General features: G+C 41.7%; 1 protein-coding gene across 5 annotated transcripts in view; it reads left to right on the top strand.

Annotated features, from left to right (window-relative positions):
• Positions 1-14,075, top strand: part of GPD2 (glycerol-3-phosphate dehydrogenase 2) — a 93,529-nt gene that overhangs the window by 20,483 nt on the left and 58,971 nt on the right. For 4 of the 5 annotated variants that reach the window (XM_044417804.1, XM_044417803.1, XM_044417801.1 and 1 more), the window contains 2 exons: positions 4,705-4,876; positions 13,390-13,514. In XM_044417804.1, coding sequence (XP_044273739.1) covers positions 4,705-4,876; positions 13,390-13,514 — 297 coding nt within the window. Of the gene's footprint in view, positions 1-4,704; positions 4,877-13,389; positions 13,515-14,075 lie in introns of those variants that run through there. The other variant, XM_044417805.1, reaches the window with a different exon arrangement.

The raw sequence follows: 14,075 nt of genomic DNA, 5'->3' as shown, positions 1-14,075 counted from the left end.
GCTGGCCAGGTCCGTGTGACAGTGGTGGGTTGCTGTGTCCTCCTAACCTGGTGCAGCTTCTGCAGGGCTGCTTATGTATCACAAGCCACTCAAGAAGCCAGGGCATGTGTTAGGGTTGTTCTTGCCCACAGTGGATTTCTGTGGGCAGTTCTCTCATGGATCATTGGAAAAGGTTTTAGGGCTCTCAGCAAGAGCAGCAACCCCCTTGCTTTGACTATCTCACCGGTGACTGCCCTTCCACTGATGGCAAATTTGGAAGGGCCATTACTTGTTAATGGGCTTTTAATTTCTGGGCAGGGGGGCACAGTGAGTTCTAAAATGCGCAGCTGGGATTGCATCATATCACTGCCAGTGTTGTGCAGGTGCACAAGTAGATGTGTATAGCCGATCCATATATGTAGCCTTGCCTGGCCAGTTTCCTTGTCAGTTTTATCTGTCAGAGGGAGGACAAGGTGAGATTGTGGATAGCACTGAGTGCTGAAGTCCAAATGCCTAGTCATCCAATGAAAAGCATCAGTAAAAGGAGAAGCAAAGGCAGGATAAGGGTCACTGAATACGGATGGGGAAAATATTTCCCCCCCACCAATGAAATTCCCTTGATTTCTAATGCTGAAATGTCCATTCACACTATTCTCCACCTTTTCAACACTTCCCTGACTCTCCAGCGACTTCAGAAAGGGGACATGTTAACTCCCACTTCCCGTTGCTTTTTGGAGCACTTACTGCAGCAGGTATCAATGGTTCCCTGCCATTTTAACATCCCTGCTCAAAATGGATGCAACTGTAGTAGCTGGGAAGTTTGCACACCTGCATGGACTGTTGCATTATTGCAGGCGCGTACGTTTCCTTTCCATTTACTTTCTAGCCCTTAAATTGGCACACATTGCTTCATTTTTAAAAAACTTTCACAATACCCGCCAGAGGTCCCTCCCTGGAGACCACTTGGCCCACATTCCCAGGCGGCACACAGCCCAAAGGATTTAGTGGTATCTCAGAGAGTCCATTGTCCCTACATCATTTTTCAGTCCTTTGGGCTTAGTTGTGGTACATTTTAAGGGTGGTGAAACAATGGTTTCTCCTCTCACAGGAGGAAGATTCCCTGTACCTTTTTGAGGTATTGCTTTTCCTGTTTCATAGGAATATGCAGGAATCTTCCCTTTTGTTCAGGCTGGTCCTTGTCCTTTATAGAGGTACAGGCCTCGGAAAAAATAAGGAAAAAGGGATGGAAATATTTGAAAACAACCCTTTGGAAACAACCCTATATTTTTCCAGTAAATTTGGAAAAATAACATTTATTCATGCACACAGACTCCCCCGCTGCCGTCCCTTCCCCCACCCTTCACATCTCTAGTCTAGATACCTTTCTGTAAGTGCCATAGCACAATCGTAGGCATGTCCACTCAGGAGTAAGTCCTGTTGTCTTAAGTAAGACTTACTCCAACGTAAATACTGTACCCCCCCCCCCAGCTCAATCAGGTTTCTGTGACTTTATGGCTAGAAGCAGAGAACACGTGGACCCAGTCACATAGGGCAATAGTAACTATTGCTGCTGTGAAGCCAAATAGGCCGCATCCCTTTCATGGTGCTGCGCTGAGCATGTGCTTTGCCACCTGTCTCCCTGTCTGTCTTTTAATATCATGCTGCATAGCAGGAGAAGCTAATACGGTATCAGATTCAGTAGACCCAGTCCAAAATGCAGACATGACTCCTTAGAACTCCCTCAGGTCAGTGGCTTGGCCTAGAGCCAACTAAGCTGCAGCTTCCAAACATGAAGTCAAGTTTATGAAAATATATTGCCAAGTGCCTTTTAATACTGTTGTGCCTTCTTGTTCTACCACTGTAGAAGAAGATGGCAAAAACATATTTCTGCTCAACCCATGGAGTTCATGTACAATTCCATAAACAAGAATATAAAATGCAGGGTAATAGAAGTGCTCTCTTGTGTAGAGCGAGATACTGTTTGTGTATCTTCTCTTTCTCTAAAAGCAGAGAGAAGCTGTTTTTAAGAAGAAAATATATCCCTAGCATTCTTCTACAGGAAATAGGATGTCTGGTTCCATGTACTGAGATATTCCAAGGCATTGATGGAGGTTCGGACAGAATCGAAGGGGCCGTTTATGCCTTGCTGCATAGCTTTACATGGAGCTGGCGTGTCGAGTAACCTTTGCTAAGCTGGAAAGTGCAGGCTTGCAACTGGATGGGTGGCTGTATGTGGAAGCAGAGCAGGGGTTGGACTTGATGACCTTACAGACCCCTTCCAACTCTACTTCTTGTTTTATCTGATTCCACTGCATGAACAGAACCAACTGCTTTTGCAACAAGAGATGTAGCACTTCCCAGAGGAGGCCCTGAAATGAGCAGAAATACACATTTCTGTGTGGGGACAGTTGGGCAGAGCCTTACATGGAGGAGCTCCTCTTTGACCTGCCCCATTCCAAAAAGAGTTTCTGCTTGTCCTGGAACTGGTGCATCTTGCTGCAAGCAGCTGGTCCTTCATGCATAAGGGACTCGGTGCAGGTGTAAGCACCCCATAGGATCCTGTGCATGTGGCCCTCCAGGTGGTGTTGGAATGCTATTATCAGTATCCTTCACCTTAGACTGCTGGGTGGGGCTGATGGAAGCTGCAATCAATAACATCTGGAGGGCTTACACATTCCCCGCCACTGCTTCAAGTTATGATCATTGCAGAACAAGAGCATTTTGGAATAGAAGCTGTGCATCTGCCTCTTCTAATTTGACATCCACCAGGTGCATGGGAAAAGATAATAGTGTCTATCATGACTTCTTAAATTGTTTTAGGAATTGCTCATTTTTGGTGCATGTTTTGTAGATCAGCATGGATTCTTTTTAAAGTGGGAAGATAATTAATAAAAACAGTGTATTCAAACCCTTTTAATTGCATATAAAATACGCTGAAGCCTTAGTTCACTTTCCTGTTATCATAAATCCTATGTTTTGCTCATTACATTATTCAACTAAGGTATACTGCCTTTGTACTCTTGTACCAGAAGTAGACACGAGTTATTCAGTTAGGAAAAGATGATAGGTCCCCTTCAGACGATGGTTTGGGCAGCCTGACAACACCATCCAGTTATAAGTAGACTATATGGGGGGGGGGGTGCGCGCACATGTGCTGGGAGCGATGCTGAAATGGCTTGAATGTCTACAGGACTGAAATGCAAACATGTTCTATTTTGTGCAGTTGCATTTTAAGTAACTCTGGGTAATCAAGGGTGCAGCCCTCTCCCTTGCAGCCTTGATACTCATAAACCTCCAAACGCAGACGTTTCGGAGCATCCAGCACAGAATGGGAAGAGTGGCAGGGGCGATCTTCACCACCTCACTCCCCCTGGTCTGCAGTTCTTCTCCTCCTCCTCCTGGTGCAGTCGATTTTGGTCTTGTGGCTGAGATGCTTCAGAGGGGAGGATGCTAGAATGCCATCAGGATGCTTTGTGTCCTCCCACATTCAGTCTCCTCCCCTCCTTGCCCCTTGAAATGCTCCTTTGACAAGGTTGATTTTCCAACCTTGCTTCAGGGAAACAAGGTTGAGCAGTTCTTTCCTTGCAAGAACACAGGAGGACAAATTGGATCTCTAGCTTCTAGGTAGGAACATAGTTTCTGAGCTTTGCTCTGGAAATCTGAGTTATCCTGTGACCCGGTAGGCACTGTCTAGGGGACCGTAGGGTTGCTTTCTAAAGAACTAGCAACCTTTGGACATCAGCTGGATAGAATACAATTATATGTAAGTTTGGTTGGAGAATTATGGGAGTTGTAGGACATGGTTCTGTTTAAACATGCATAGATTATATCCTTAGTATAATAAATTTTAGAGGTGTATGCATTCCTGTGTTCTGGGTATTCATAATGGAGATACAGGCAGTCCTGGGTTTGTCTGTTCCTGAGAAAATGGACATTCATCTTTAAGTCGAATTTGTATCTAAGTGGGATTGTGTATAGTCAGCCCTCCACAATTGTGGGGGTTAAGGGGACAGAACCCCCATGAAAGTGGAAAAAATGCTAATATCTTTAGTCCCTCCCCCATCCAAATTCACCAGTGCCTCCTCTTTGCAGCAAGGAAATGCTGGAGAGATTTCTTTCTCTGGATGGGCATGGCAAGAAGGCCTGCTTTGGAGGCCTTCCTCTCTCTCCTTTCACTTCCTCTCTATGGTGATGCTTTGGAGCCTTCCTCTCTTTCATTTTGTGTCTTCTCTCTCTATGGTGATGATGATCTTCTGCAGTAATGTTTTTTTACATTAATAGGCTTTTTGATAGTTTGTTTAACTCAGGTGTTTGTAACTTGGGCATTGCCTGTAATGCAATATGTAACCAGTATTAAGATTTGTATTTGTTAAATATAAAGAAAATATATCCTTGAGAAAGCTTTCTTGTAAGTTTTAGGAGAGACTTAGGTATACCCAGGTACAGAAGGAGGAGGGGGATACTTAGTATGTATAGTAATAATAGCAGTAATAATAATACTTAGCAATTGCTGTCATAATAGTTACAATTTATAATAATAATAATAATAATAATAATAATAATAATAATTACTACTACTGCTACTACTGTCATTATTTCTGATTATGAATGTGCAGCAGACAGGGATTTTGAACCAGAGAACTAAGTTTGCAGTGTCAACTGTATGCTATTTTAGTCTCAGTTCTTAATTCAGAACTTGACATTTTTGGTATTTTATCCACACAGGGTAACCTTGCATCTGTTGAAGCTTCCGAATGCAAGCCTTCACTCATGCTAAGCTCCCTTCCTACCAGAGAGAGTCAGCTCCAGGCCCTGCGAGAAAATGGTGAATTCGATGTTCTTATCATAGGTGGTGGTGCAACAGGAAGTGGTTGTGCTTTAGATGCTGTTACAAGAGGTGAGTCTTGCATAGACAGAAGTTATCCGTGTCATATATGGTCATATCCTCATCCCTTGAGAACTGAATAGCTGTTTTGAATTCATTTAAAGCCACCCAGAAAGCTTTGCTTTTGAGGAAGTGTTTGTTATAGTCAGAGGACCTAAGATCTTTAGACATATAATCTGGATATGGACCAAGCCTAACAGTTGTGGAGTTTAATGGCCATGTTTGCTGTGGATGGTGGGAGTTAGAGTGGCACCAGGTTGGGGAAGATTGAACTAGCCTATGATTAATCCAACACATTTTGAAGTACTGCATGGGATCAAGCAATTAATCTGTCTCTGGTTCCTTCTTAAAAGTCATCTTGATACTCCAGAACCTCACATTTTAGGAGAATGCAGAACAGTTTCTTTTCTTTAAGGGTGATAAAGTCACAGATTGAAATTGTAGTTAAGCCCCCCCCCCCCCGCTTCCCTGGATTAGCGCTCATTCCTTGTAGAATCCTGTGGGGTTCCTTGTTTTAAAGGCTGAGACCAAAATGGTGGTTGTCGCCACCCGCACCTAGCTTGCTGACTGAGTCAGGAACTCTGCCTTCCCATCTCATCTAGTTTGTGGCTTTGAGAATGCGGCAAACAGAGCATTGAGATCAACCAGCAGAAGTGTGGCATAATTTTGGACTACAGCCTGAAGTGCTTGTGTGTTTAGGCTTTGGCTTCCTGCCCTCTTCTCACTTGATCCGCCTTTCTAGTAACCCTTGCTGCTTGGTGGCTAGGCTGCTGTAAGCAACGGCACAACAGCAGATGTTGCTTGTAAGCCACAAATGCCGGACGGTGATTGGCTGCCACCCTGTCCATGTTGCAGGGCATCCTAAGCCCTCAGCTGGTCTGCAAGGGATACATCCAAGCTAGGAGAGAGGAAGAGAGGTTAGCTTACATCAAGACCATTTTAAATCTGAAATTTGAATCACAGAAAAAGGCAAATTGAAAGAACTAATTTCAGTCAAGCAACTACAAGGCACGTAATTGAGTTGTAAATAGTCTTCATATAGTTTCAAAATAAGATCTTTTAGTAATTGGATATTTTGTATGCGCTAAAAAATCACAATCCAAAGTAGCAAACAGCCAGTTGCTACTTCTCCCCTCCTGTTTTTTATCATCTCTGCAGAAAATGTGGAGAGCCTGAGGTTTGGAAACAAGGGCTGCTAGTTACTGAGCAGAAGAGTTAATTTTCATGAGGTGAAAAGCAGAGAGTAAATATTTAGAATATGAGAGCTGAGCAAACTGCAGAACTTGAGTAGTTAAGCTGTATACACATACACATCAATTTAAATGTTTAAATACCCATTTTAAATTTTAAATACCCATTTTTAAATTGCAGGATTTAATCATAATAATTAAAAAATGTTTTCCTCCACCATATGCCTGCTCATATGCCGCTGTTCTAAAGCATAGGGACTCCTTGTCTTGGTTTTCTGCTGGTGTCCCTTTGACTCGGTGAGTCACTTTCCATTCCATCCACTTCCAGCAGGTGAACCCTCCAGCTTCCCCTCTCTTGGCTTCCGCCTGGCTGCCTTGCTCTGTCTATGATCTGTGTCCCATCCTGGCAGCAGGTGGGCTTGTTAAGCAGCACTTTGCGGATGTTTCAAAGGTAACGGGTTGCTTCTTTGTGTGGAACGGTCTGCTGTTCTTGCACTCCCATCACACCTGGGCAGCAAAAATGAATGTGTCGGGCTATGCCAGGAAAGGAAATAGCTCTCTACTCAATGCAGCAGGAAACATCATATGTTCCTTTTCCCAAGGTTTTGTATTACTCAGGATAGCCTTGTCAAGATGTCATGGCTTGGAATAAAGTGACATGAATGAACAAGGACGGTTGAGCAAAGAAGTCCTAATTGAAGGGAGGAAAGTCAGGCCTAACTTGTACATGACAGCAACTTGTTTTGTTTTTTAAAAACCAGAGGTTGTATTGAGCAAGTGTGTGTCTTGTTTAACTTTGAATTCTAACTGTGGATTATTTCTTTGTTGAAAAGCCTGCTGTGTTTTCCAAACAATTGCAGTTGGAGTGACTGGGCAGCCTACAGAAGCATGATCTCTCACAATAAATGGGGATTTAAAAAAAAAAAAAAACTGGGTTGTTCTGATGTCCCAACTGGACCACTGTCTCTAGTACAGCTGTGAACAAACTTCAGGCTTGGGAAATCAACTTGGTTATCATCCCTTTACTAAAACCTCATCAAATTGAGCCCAGGAATTTGTTCTGCGTAGCAGAACTGAATAGAGGGCACAATCCTTTCTCACAGGAACCAAATCTAGGTGTCTGCTGCCATCCCACACACTTTCTTCATTTCAGCAGCACACTTCAGAGTAGAGGAGTTGTCTTTTTACAATTGTAGAACGATTAAGAGTGAGAAATCCTTGCAGATCTGCTGCTGATCTGTGTTGGTATTGCGGGCAAATAAGGTTTTGCAAGTGTTTCGGGTAGGAAATTTTGGTTTCTGTCCAAATTGGGAGAAATGGGCAAGAAACAATGAAGCTGCTCTGTATTTATCCTTTTTTTTACAATATGTGTTGATTGTATCAGTAGCTTTCTGAAGTGTGAAATAATCATAGGCATTTGGTTAATGAATTGTGTATTGTTGCTCTTCATTCACGGGATTTGCTCTCATATTAAGTTTGATGCTTCACTTAACAAATTCTGCTTTCTCTGTCTTTGATATGTTTTTGCCAAATTATTCCTGATTGTATCCATTAATCTTCAGTCACATTTGACAAAAACGAATTGCTCTGATATTCTAAAGTTACTGGGAATAATTAGATTTTTTTTGAGGACATGAAAGTTTAGGGAGACTAAGAGAGGCTAACATGGTTGATCATACTAGACTCTTATAATAAAGCAGTGCAAAATCCTCACACTAATGCAGGTTAAAGGAGAGCAAAGGGGAATGTTCCTCTGCATTGCTTCCTTGGGTATGCAAAAACATTGCTCTCTTCATCAGCATGTGTAAGAATCTTGTGGTACCTGTTCACCTTCTTCCTTCCTGTTTTCTCAAATCAGTGTGTACAAATGGGAAATTGCCACATGGAAAGAGCACTGGCTGGTAATCGCTGCAGCACTAGCAGGTCTTACAACTTCCTTTAGTTTTAAAGATTGCTGTATAACTTTAGAGATTGCTCTGGAGCTGTGATTTACCTCCACACCCCCAGGAGACTGTACTTCCTTCCCCAAGGTGCTTATCTTAATTGAATTTATTTTGTGAATTACTACATTTTATGAAACAGACAAGTAATTATTTGTTTTTGTGTGCCTGTGGCTGATCATCATCTCCTGATAATTCTGTTATTTCACAGTGCAATTACTAATGGTTCAGATGCACACACACGCATATGCTGGAGTTCAGAAGATATATCTGTTAAGTTAACAGTTTGGTACAAATTGTTGTGGTAGTTATGTGCACGGCTCTTCCCAGCACTAACACATAAGTCAGGCCGATTGCATGCGAAAAATATACCCGAGAGTTGTGGAGTCCAGCAGCAAAAGGCTGTTGGCAACTAATAGGACTGCCGTGCTGGACAGCATTCTGTCTCCATTTGGATGTTCTCAGAAGCGCATGATGGCAGTCACTTCCTGGTGTTTGTCCATAAAATTTGGTAATTGTCTCTGATTATGGCAATTTCATTTTCGCTGCATGTTGAAAGATCAATACATCAACTCTGAAGTTGCAATATATCATTAACATTTTCATTGACCAGTCAAGACCTCTTAGGGCCATACTAAATGAGGTACAGGAGATCTGTGATAGATCTTTCCTACGTTGATATTTTCCTTATTCAAGCCCATCCTTGTGCTGGTAACCATGAATGGGATTGTATGATGTTTCCTCTCTCCCCTCTGTGATAATAAGAACTTTAGGAGAAGGAATATAAATATGGACATGGCATATAAAGGATTAAATTTTCCCTTCTTCAGCCCCGGACCCCTGATCCATATCTCCTCTATTGTGACTGCTTTTTAGAATTCAGGAGCAGGGATGTATGAGGCATCCAGCTTGGGAATCTGTTGGGTTTCCTGGACTCAGCTGCTTGGACTTGGGTCTGTGTCACAATGGTCCTGAGGCCGAACTTGTGCTTAGCATGCCCTGCCCTGAGGAAGCTGTTTGGGGTGCTGCACTTTATGCGGAGGAAGGTTGGTAATGTGAAGCTCTCTAGGAATGGTGACTATTGCACAAGCAGCATCCCCCTCCTGTGCCACCTGCAGTAACCATTTGTGGTCCCAACACAGAAGAGGGTTGCTGGTTGCCCAGCCTTCTTTTCATGACTGTGTGTAGACTTCCTGTTGGCTCACCTCACTCTTCAAGGCCAGGCTGGGCACAAGAGGAAGTCTGCAAATGCTAGAGGGATGGATTCCACTAGGTCATGTCTGAATCCTAAACAGGAGATCATATTGTAGATATGATTCCCTGTCCCTGAGAATTCTAGCTTGTGGTGTTTATTATCATCCAAACGAGTGCCACAGAATTGTCTGCCATGGAAGTGTAAAGGATGGGACTCATGTTGCAACCATCATGGGGATGTTGCTGGAGCAGCCATATTCCTGGGGCCACTGCTGCTGGAAGCTCATGCTGAACCACACTTTAATCAATTCTGAACCTTGTGAATGGTGCAGGAGGCACCTGCTGTCTTTAGTACCCATACTGAGTGCCTGCACCTTCCCTTAAAATCAGCTCTAGGTCCCATTTAGGTTTCCCTACTTTGCTGCTTCACCTTCTCAGCAGGAAAATATGGGTCCCTCATTTCCTTCCTGAAGTAAAAAAGAAAATAATTCCAACTCGGAGGCTGGACTGAAGTAGAATTCTCTTTTGTGAGCCTACCTTTCGAGAGACGAGCTTGCCCCAACCTCAGCCTCAAAGCAGGAGGGCTAAGTAAACCTTTTCAGAAGCTTGTCTAGCCTGCTCCACTATCTGAAATGCTGTCAACCTAATAATGGTTGAAGAACGCAATATTTAGCAGCCCCTCTACCTCCTTTTCTTTGAGATCTCTTGTTTATTTTATCACTCTGGGGTTTAATTATGGAAGGAAACTAGGAAATGAATCAGTAATGTAGTGCACAAATTATTTACTTAAACGCTTATGGTTTTTTTTTTTTTTTTTTTTTTTTGCCAGGCTCACTAGCTGACTCATAGATGAAATAGGAATTCCCATATTTGTAGACTTATCCACAAATTTCTTGAATCTCTTTTCCCCATTGAGAATGTGTGTTTGTAATACTCTTAATCCTCAGCTAGGATTAGGTAAGAAAGAATTTAATGTTGCTCTTAACAGAATTAATATTTGTTAGTTTGTGATTATAACATTGTGGCTTTAAACTCCACATGCATTATATCACTGGTGTGCGAGACTTGTTTTAATATGAAAAAAAGCTTCCAATGCACAGTGTCTTAATTTAATAGAAGTTTTTTTTGGATTGGTTATACTCTGCATTGCATTACCAAGTATAATCTTTATTTGTGATGATAGGAGGTGAGAGAATAACAGAAATGCTCTAAAATATATTATATTTCAGTTTCCTATGATAAATAGTAAGAGCTCTTGACTGTTTTGTTTTTCTTGAGAATAATGAATAGTAATAGCTTCTTAATACTCATTTGTGCTAATAAGTCACCTGAGAGAGTGAATGTAGATCCCAGTTTCCAAATCATGGAATGTAGGTCTCTGTTGGATCAATAAATAAATAGTCCAATTTAGGATTGTTCCAATTTATAATACTTGGAAGTTGCCAAAATCCATTCTCATATCCACATTTTAAAAATAATAAAAGCTGAGCTTTTTGTTTTAAACAGAGGTGTATTACTTTAGTATAGGGCATTATTTTAGTAATGAAATGATCCACCTGAGTCCCATTTGCAGACCAAGCTCCTTCTGAATATCGTAAGAGCACAAGCTTTATGCTTGATTAGACCAAAGATCTATTTAATCCAGTGTTCTGTTCCCACAGAGGCCAGTTAGGTGGTTACAGGAAGTCCACAAGCAGGATTTGAGGGCAATAGCCTGCTCCTGTTGCCCTTTGTAGTCAGAGGCACAGAGTCTCAGATACTGGATAAACTGGCTGGGTTTACCATGTCCTTCACTCTGGGACATTCCCTGAACCTCCAGCTAATGCAGAAAGGGGAAATAATGAAGACAGCCCCTTTTTGCAACTCCTTTTTGGGGCATTTCCTGTAGTCTCCTGATAGCTGTCAAAAATTTCTGGCTGGAAGTGTGTGAGACAGAGTGTGGAAACACACTGAGAGAGGGTACTTCATTCATACGGTTCTCTTCTCTTCCCCCTCTGGAAGTGTCCCAAGGAGAAGGAGTACTGACAGGTGTAGGTTTAATACTTAAAACATAGAGAACTGTCTTGCTAAGGGGGAGCTGTAAAGCCCACCCACTTTTAGTGCATTTACCTTGCCACCCCCCCCATTTGTTAGTGTATTCCCATGACAACTATGTATTTGACAGCTGTCAGCTGCTTGCAATAAAGCCTATATGCAGTCTCAATTTGTTACTTGGGAGCCAAAGTAATAACAACAAAAATATGATCCCAGTTGCATTTCTTGGGATCTCAGGGTGCGAGGGAACACTGGAGAAAGGGGCTTCTCATGAAAGCAGAGCTGGGGGAGACAAGATGGATTGTGTTGCAGAGTACACTGGGATGCCAGCTGGAGGACTGAGAGAGAAGGGAGGGAGAACAGCTCATGGTGATCCTGATCACCTGCCGGGTGCACTGCAGGTTCTTCTACAACCTTATGCACGGTGAATTCATTATTCCTAGTAGCCTCAGCCTCCCTGAATCGATCTGTTCTACAACCATGTATGTTAATGGCCCTCGCTGCATCTTGTGGTAGTGAATGCTATCATTTAACTACGCACCCTGTGAAGAAGTATGTCACTCTGTCTATAGAAGCACCAGAAGATTACTTCCACTTAGAACTATGGTGCATACTTAATGTTCCCCATGCTTCTGGGTTCCCCTCCAAAAGCAGGCATGTATGATATGTGGGTAGAATGCCAATTTCGTATAAAGTATTGCAAAGTAAACACCAGAAGCAGACTGTAATGTGGTAATTAAAAACTTCTCATTTGCTGTGTTTCTTGCAAAGAATGATGGACTCGGTGGCCATTACTTTGTTCTGTCAAGGCAGTTGGATTCTTAAACAAGAAAGTAGTCAGGGTCATTCAGTGTAAGTTAGTCCTCGTATATGTTTTTGCTCTTTTAAGTTTACAAATCGCTGAACTCTGCAGGAAGAGAAAAAAAGCAAAAGTGGACTACACAATACTAAAGTCAGCCTACCTCTGAACTAATGGGGCAATAGGATAACCTTCCTACTTTCACTGGAATCAATTTCTTCTCTATGTATAGGCACATAAAGGGCAGGGGTGGTGGTGGGGAAGAACTCACGTTTTTCTTTCTTTGTTTTGCTACTTTTCAGTATGCAAAAAAGGATTTGAGGTGCCTTATAGGGTAACCGCTCTCTCTGTTTCTACTGTGAAGTGATGGGAATACATTTATTGATAGATTTTTGCTGCCTTTGATTTTTTGATATATAAATGCAGTGGTCACTTTGCTGAAAGCTTAAGCTAGGTGCCTTTTTGGTATGTTTTGGTAAAACAGCCTTAACTTAATTTTATTAAGTGAATAATCACTCATTACTGAAAGGTAACTTCAGTTTTTAATATTATTGTTTCTATTCCATATGCAGAAACACAATGAACTGTAATGGCCAAAAGCTGACATATTAGCATGTTCTTAATATGCCAGCCTACTGATTTTAAAATTTGGCTTCACCAATTTGACATATAAAGCTTTGCTTGATTTGGGGATCAAGTTGGTTATTTTTTTAGCTTTTAGAGTACAAAGAGCATTCATCTGAAGAAGGCTCCCAAAAGTTAAATAAGACAACAATTAAACAATTATTAATATAATCATTACAGCTGCTCGCACATTTAGTGATGTGAAATAGATGGGCAAACTGGAGTCATGCTTGACCCCTCTACCTCTTCTTTCCTGATGTAGCCCAAATTTAGTATATTATAGAGTGTCATCTTTTGTATATCTATTCAGAAGTAAATCCTAGTTCGTTCAGTGGGCTGTACTCTCAGGAATGTGCAGATAGGGCTCATTGTCTTAGCGTAGTCCCTGTGAAGTGATTTGTCCTTCTATGGTAGTAAGAAACAGAGGAATAAATCAGGGTTCCATTTGTTTACAGACTTCTAGGTGCATTTCACGCTTTTTCTTTAGCTATCTAGTACTTGTGTATATATTCTCCTGCAGTTGGCTGTGGTCATTTTCATGTATCACATTTCTAGAACCATTTCCCTGAAGAAGCTGCTACTTTTCATTGCCAAAGAGAAAAGGTGCCATGCACTTGGAATACAAATTTATCCATGTTCAGAGTAATTTTTCTTGTGATTGTCTCTACCCTAGAGAAGGGTCTTTAATGAATTACATACAAATTGTGTAATTTAAGAAGTTAATTTGGTTTTCTGGTTACGCAGGCCTAAAAACAGCCCTTGTAGAAAGAGATGATTTCTCATCTGGGACCAGCAGCAGAAGCACTAAATTGATCCATGGCGGAGTGAGATATCTTCAGAAGGCCATCATGAAGTTGGATTTAGACCAGGTAATTGTTTTATGATGGTAGCTGTAAAGAAAAAAAATGTCTCACTGAACTCCCTCCTCCTGATCTAATTAAATTTGTCCTCACATTTATGGTTTTTAATATACCCTTGGTTTTGAATGCATTCTTCTGTTGCTTGCCTCGTACATTGATCAAACCCTTCTGCATGCAGATTGAATTCAGAAAGAAATGACAGCAGTTAATATTTACATGATGCTAAATTTTAAATTGTGTAGCTTTAAAAAGAATTTTCTCAGAAACAAAAGCACGCTTTAAACATATTTTGATCCATTTGTGCAGCTTTGAAATCCTGGTGAGCAGAACTTGAGGAGACAAGTTGAGAACCTTAAGGGGTCTGTGTGGGAGAGAGGGTGAGAGTGAGTGAGAGAGTGAGAGTGAAGGAAAGAGAAAGGGGGCGGGGAGAGAGAGAGTGTATAACTCAGTGATAGTGAACCTTTTAGAGACTGAGTGCCCATACTGCAACCCAGAACCCACTTATTTATCATAAAGTGCCAACATTGCAGTAAAACCTGAATAGTGAGGTTTTAGTTCAGAAAAAAAAAA

Source organism: Varanus komodoensis, unplaced genomic scaffold (genome assembly GCF_004798865.1).
Source record: "Varanus komodoensis strain SLA01 unplaced genomic scaffold, ASM479886v1 scaffold9, whole genome shotgun sequence".
Classification (NCBI taxonomy): domain Eukaryota; kingdom Metazoa; phylum Chordata; class Lepidosauria; order Squamata; family Varanidae; genus Varanus; species Varanus komodoensis.
This window is presented reverse-complemented; position numbering and strand designations above follow the sequence as displayed.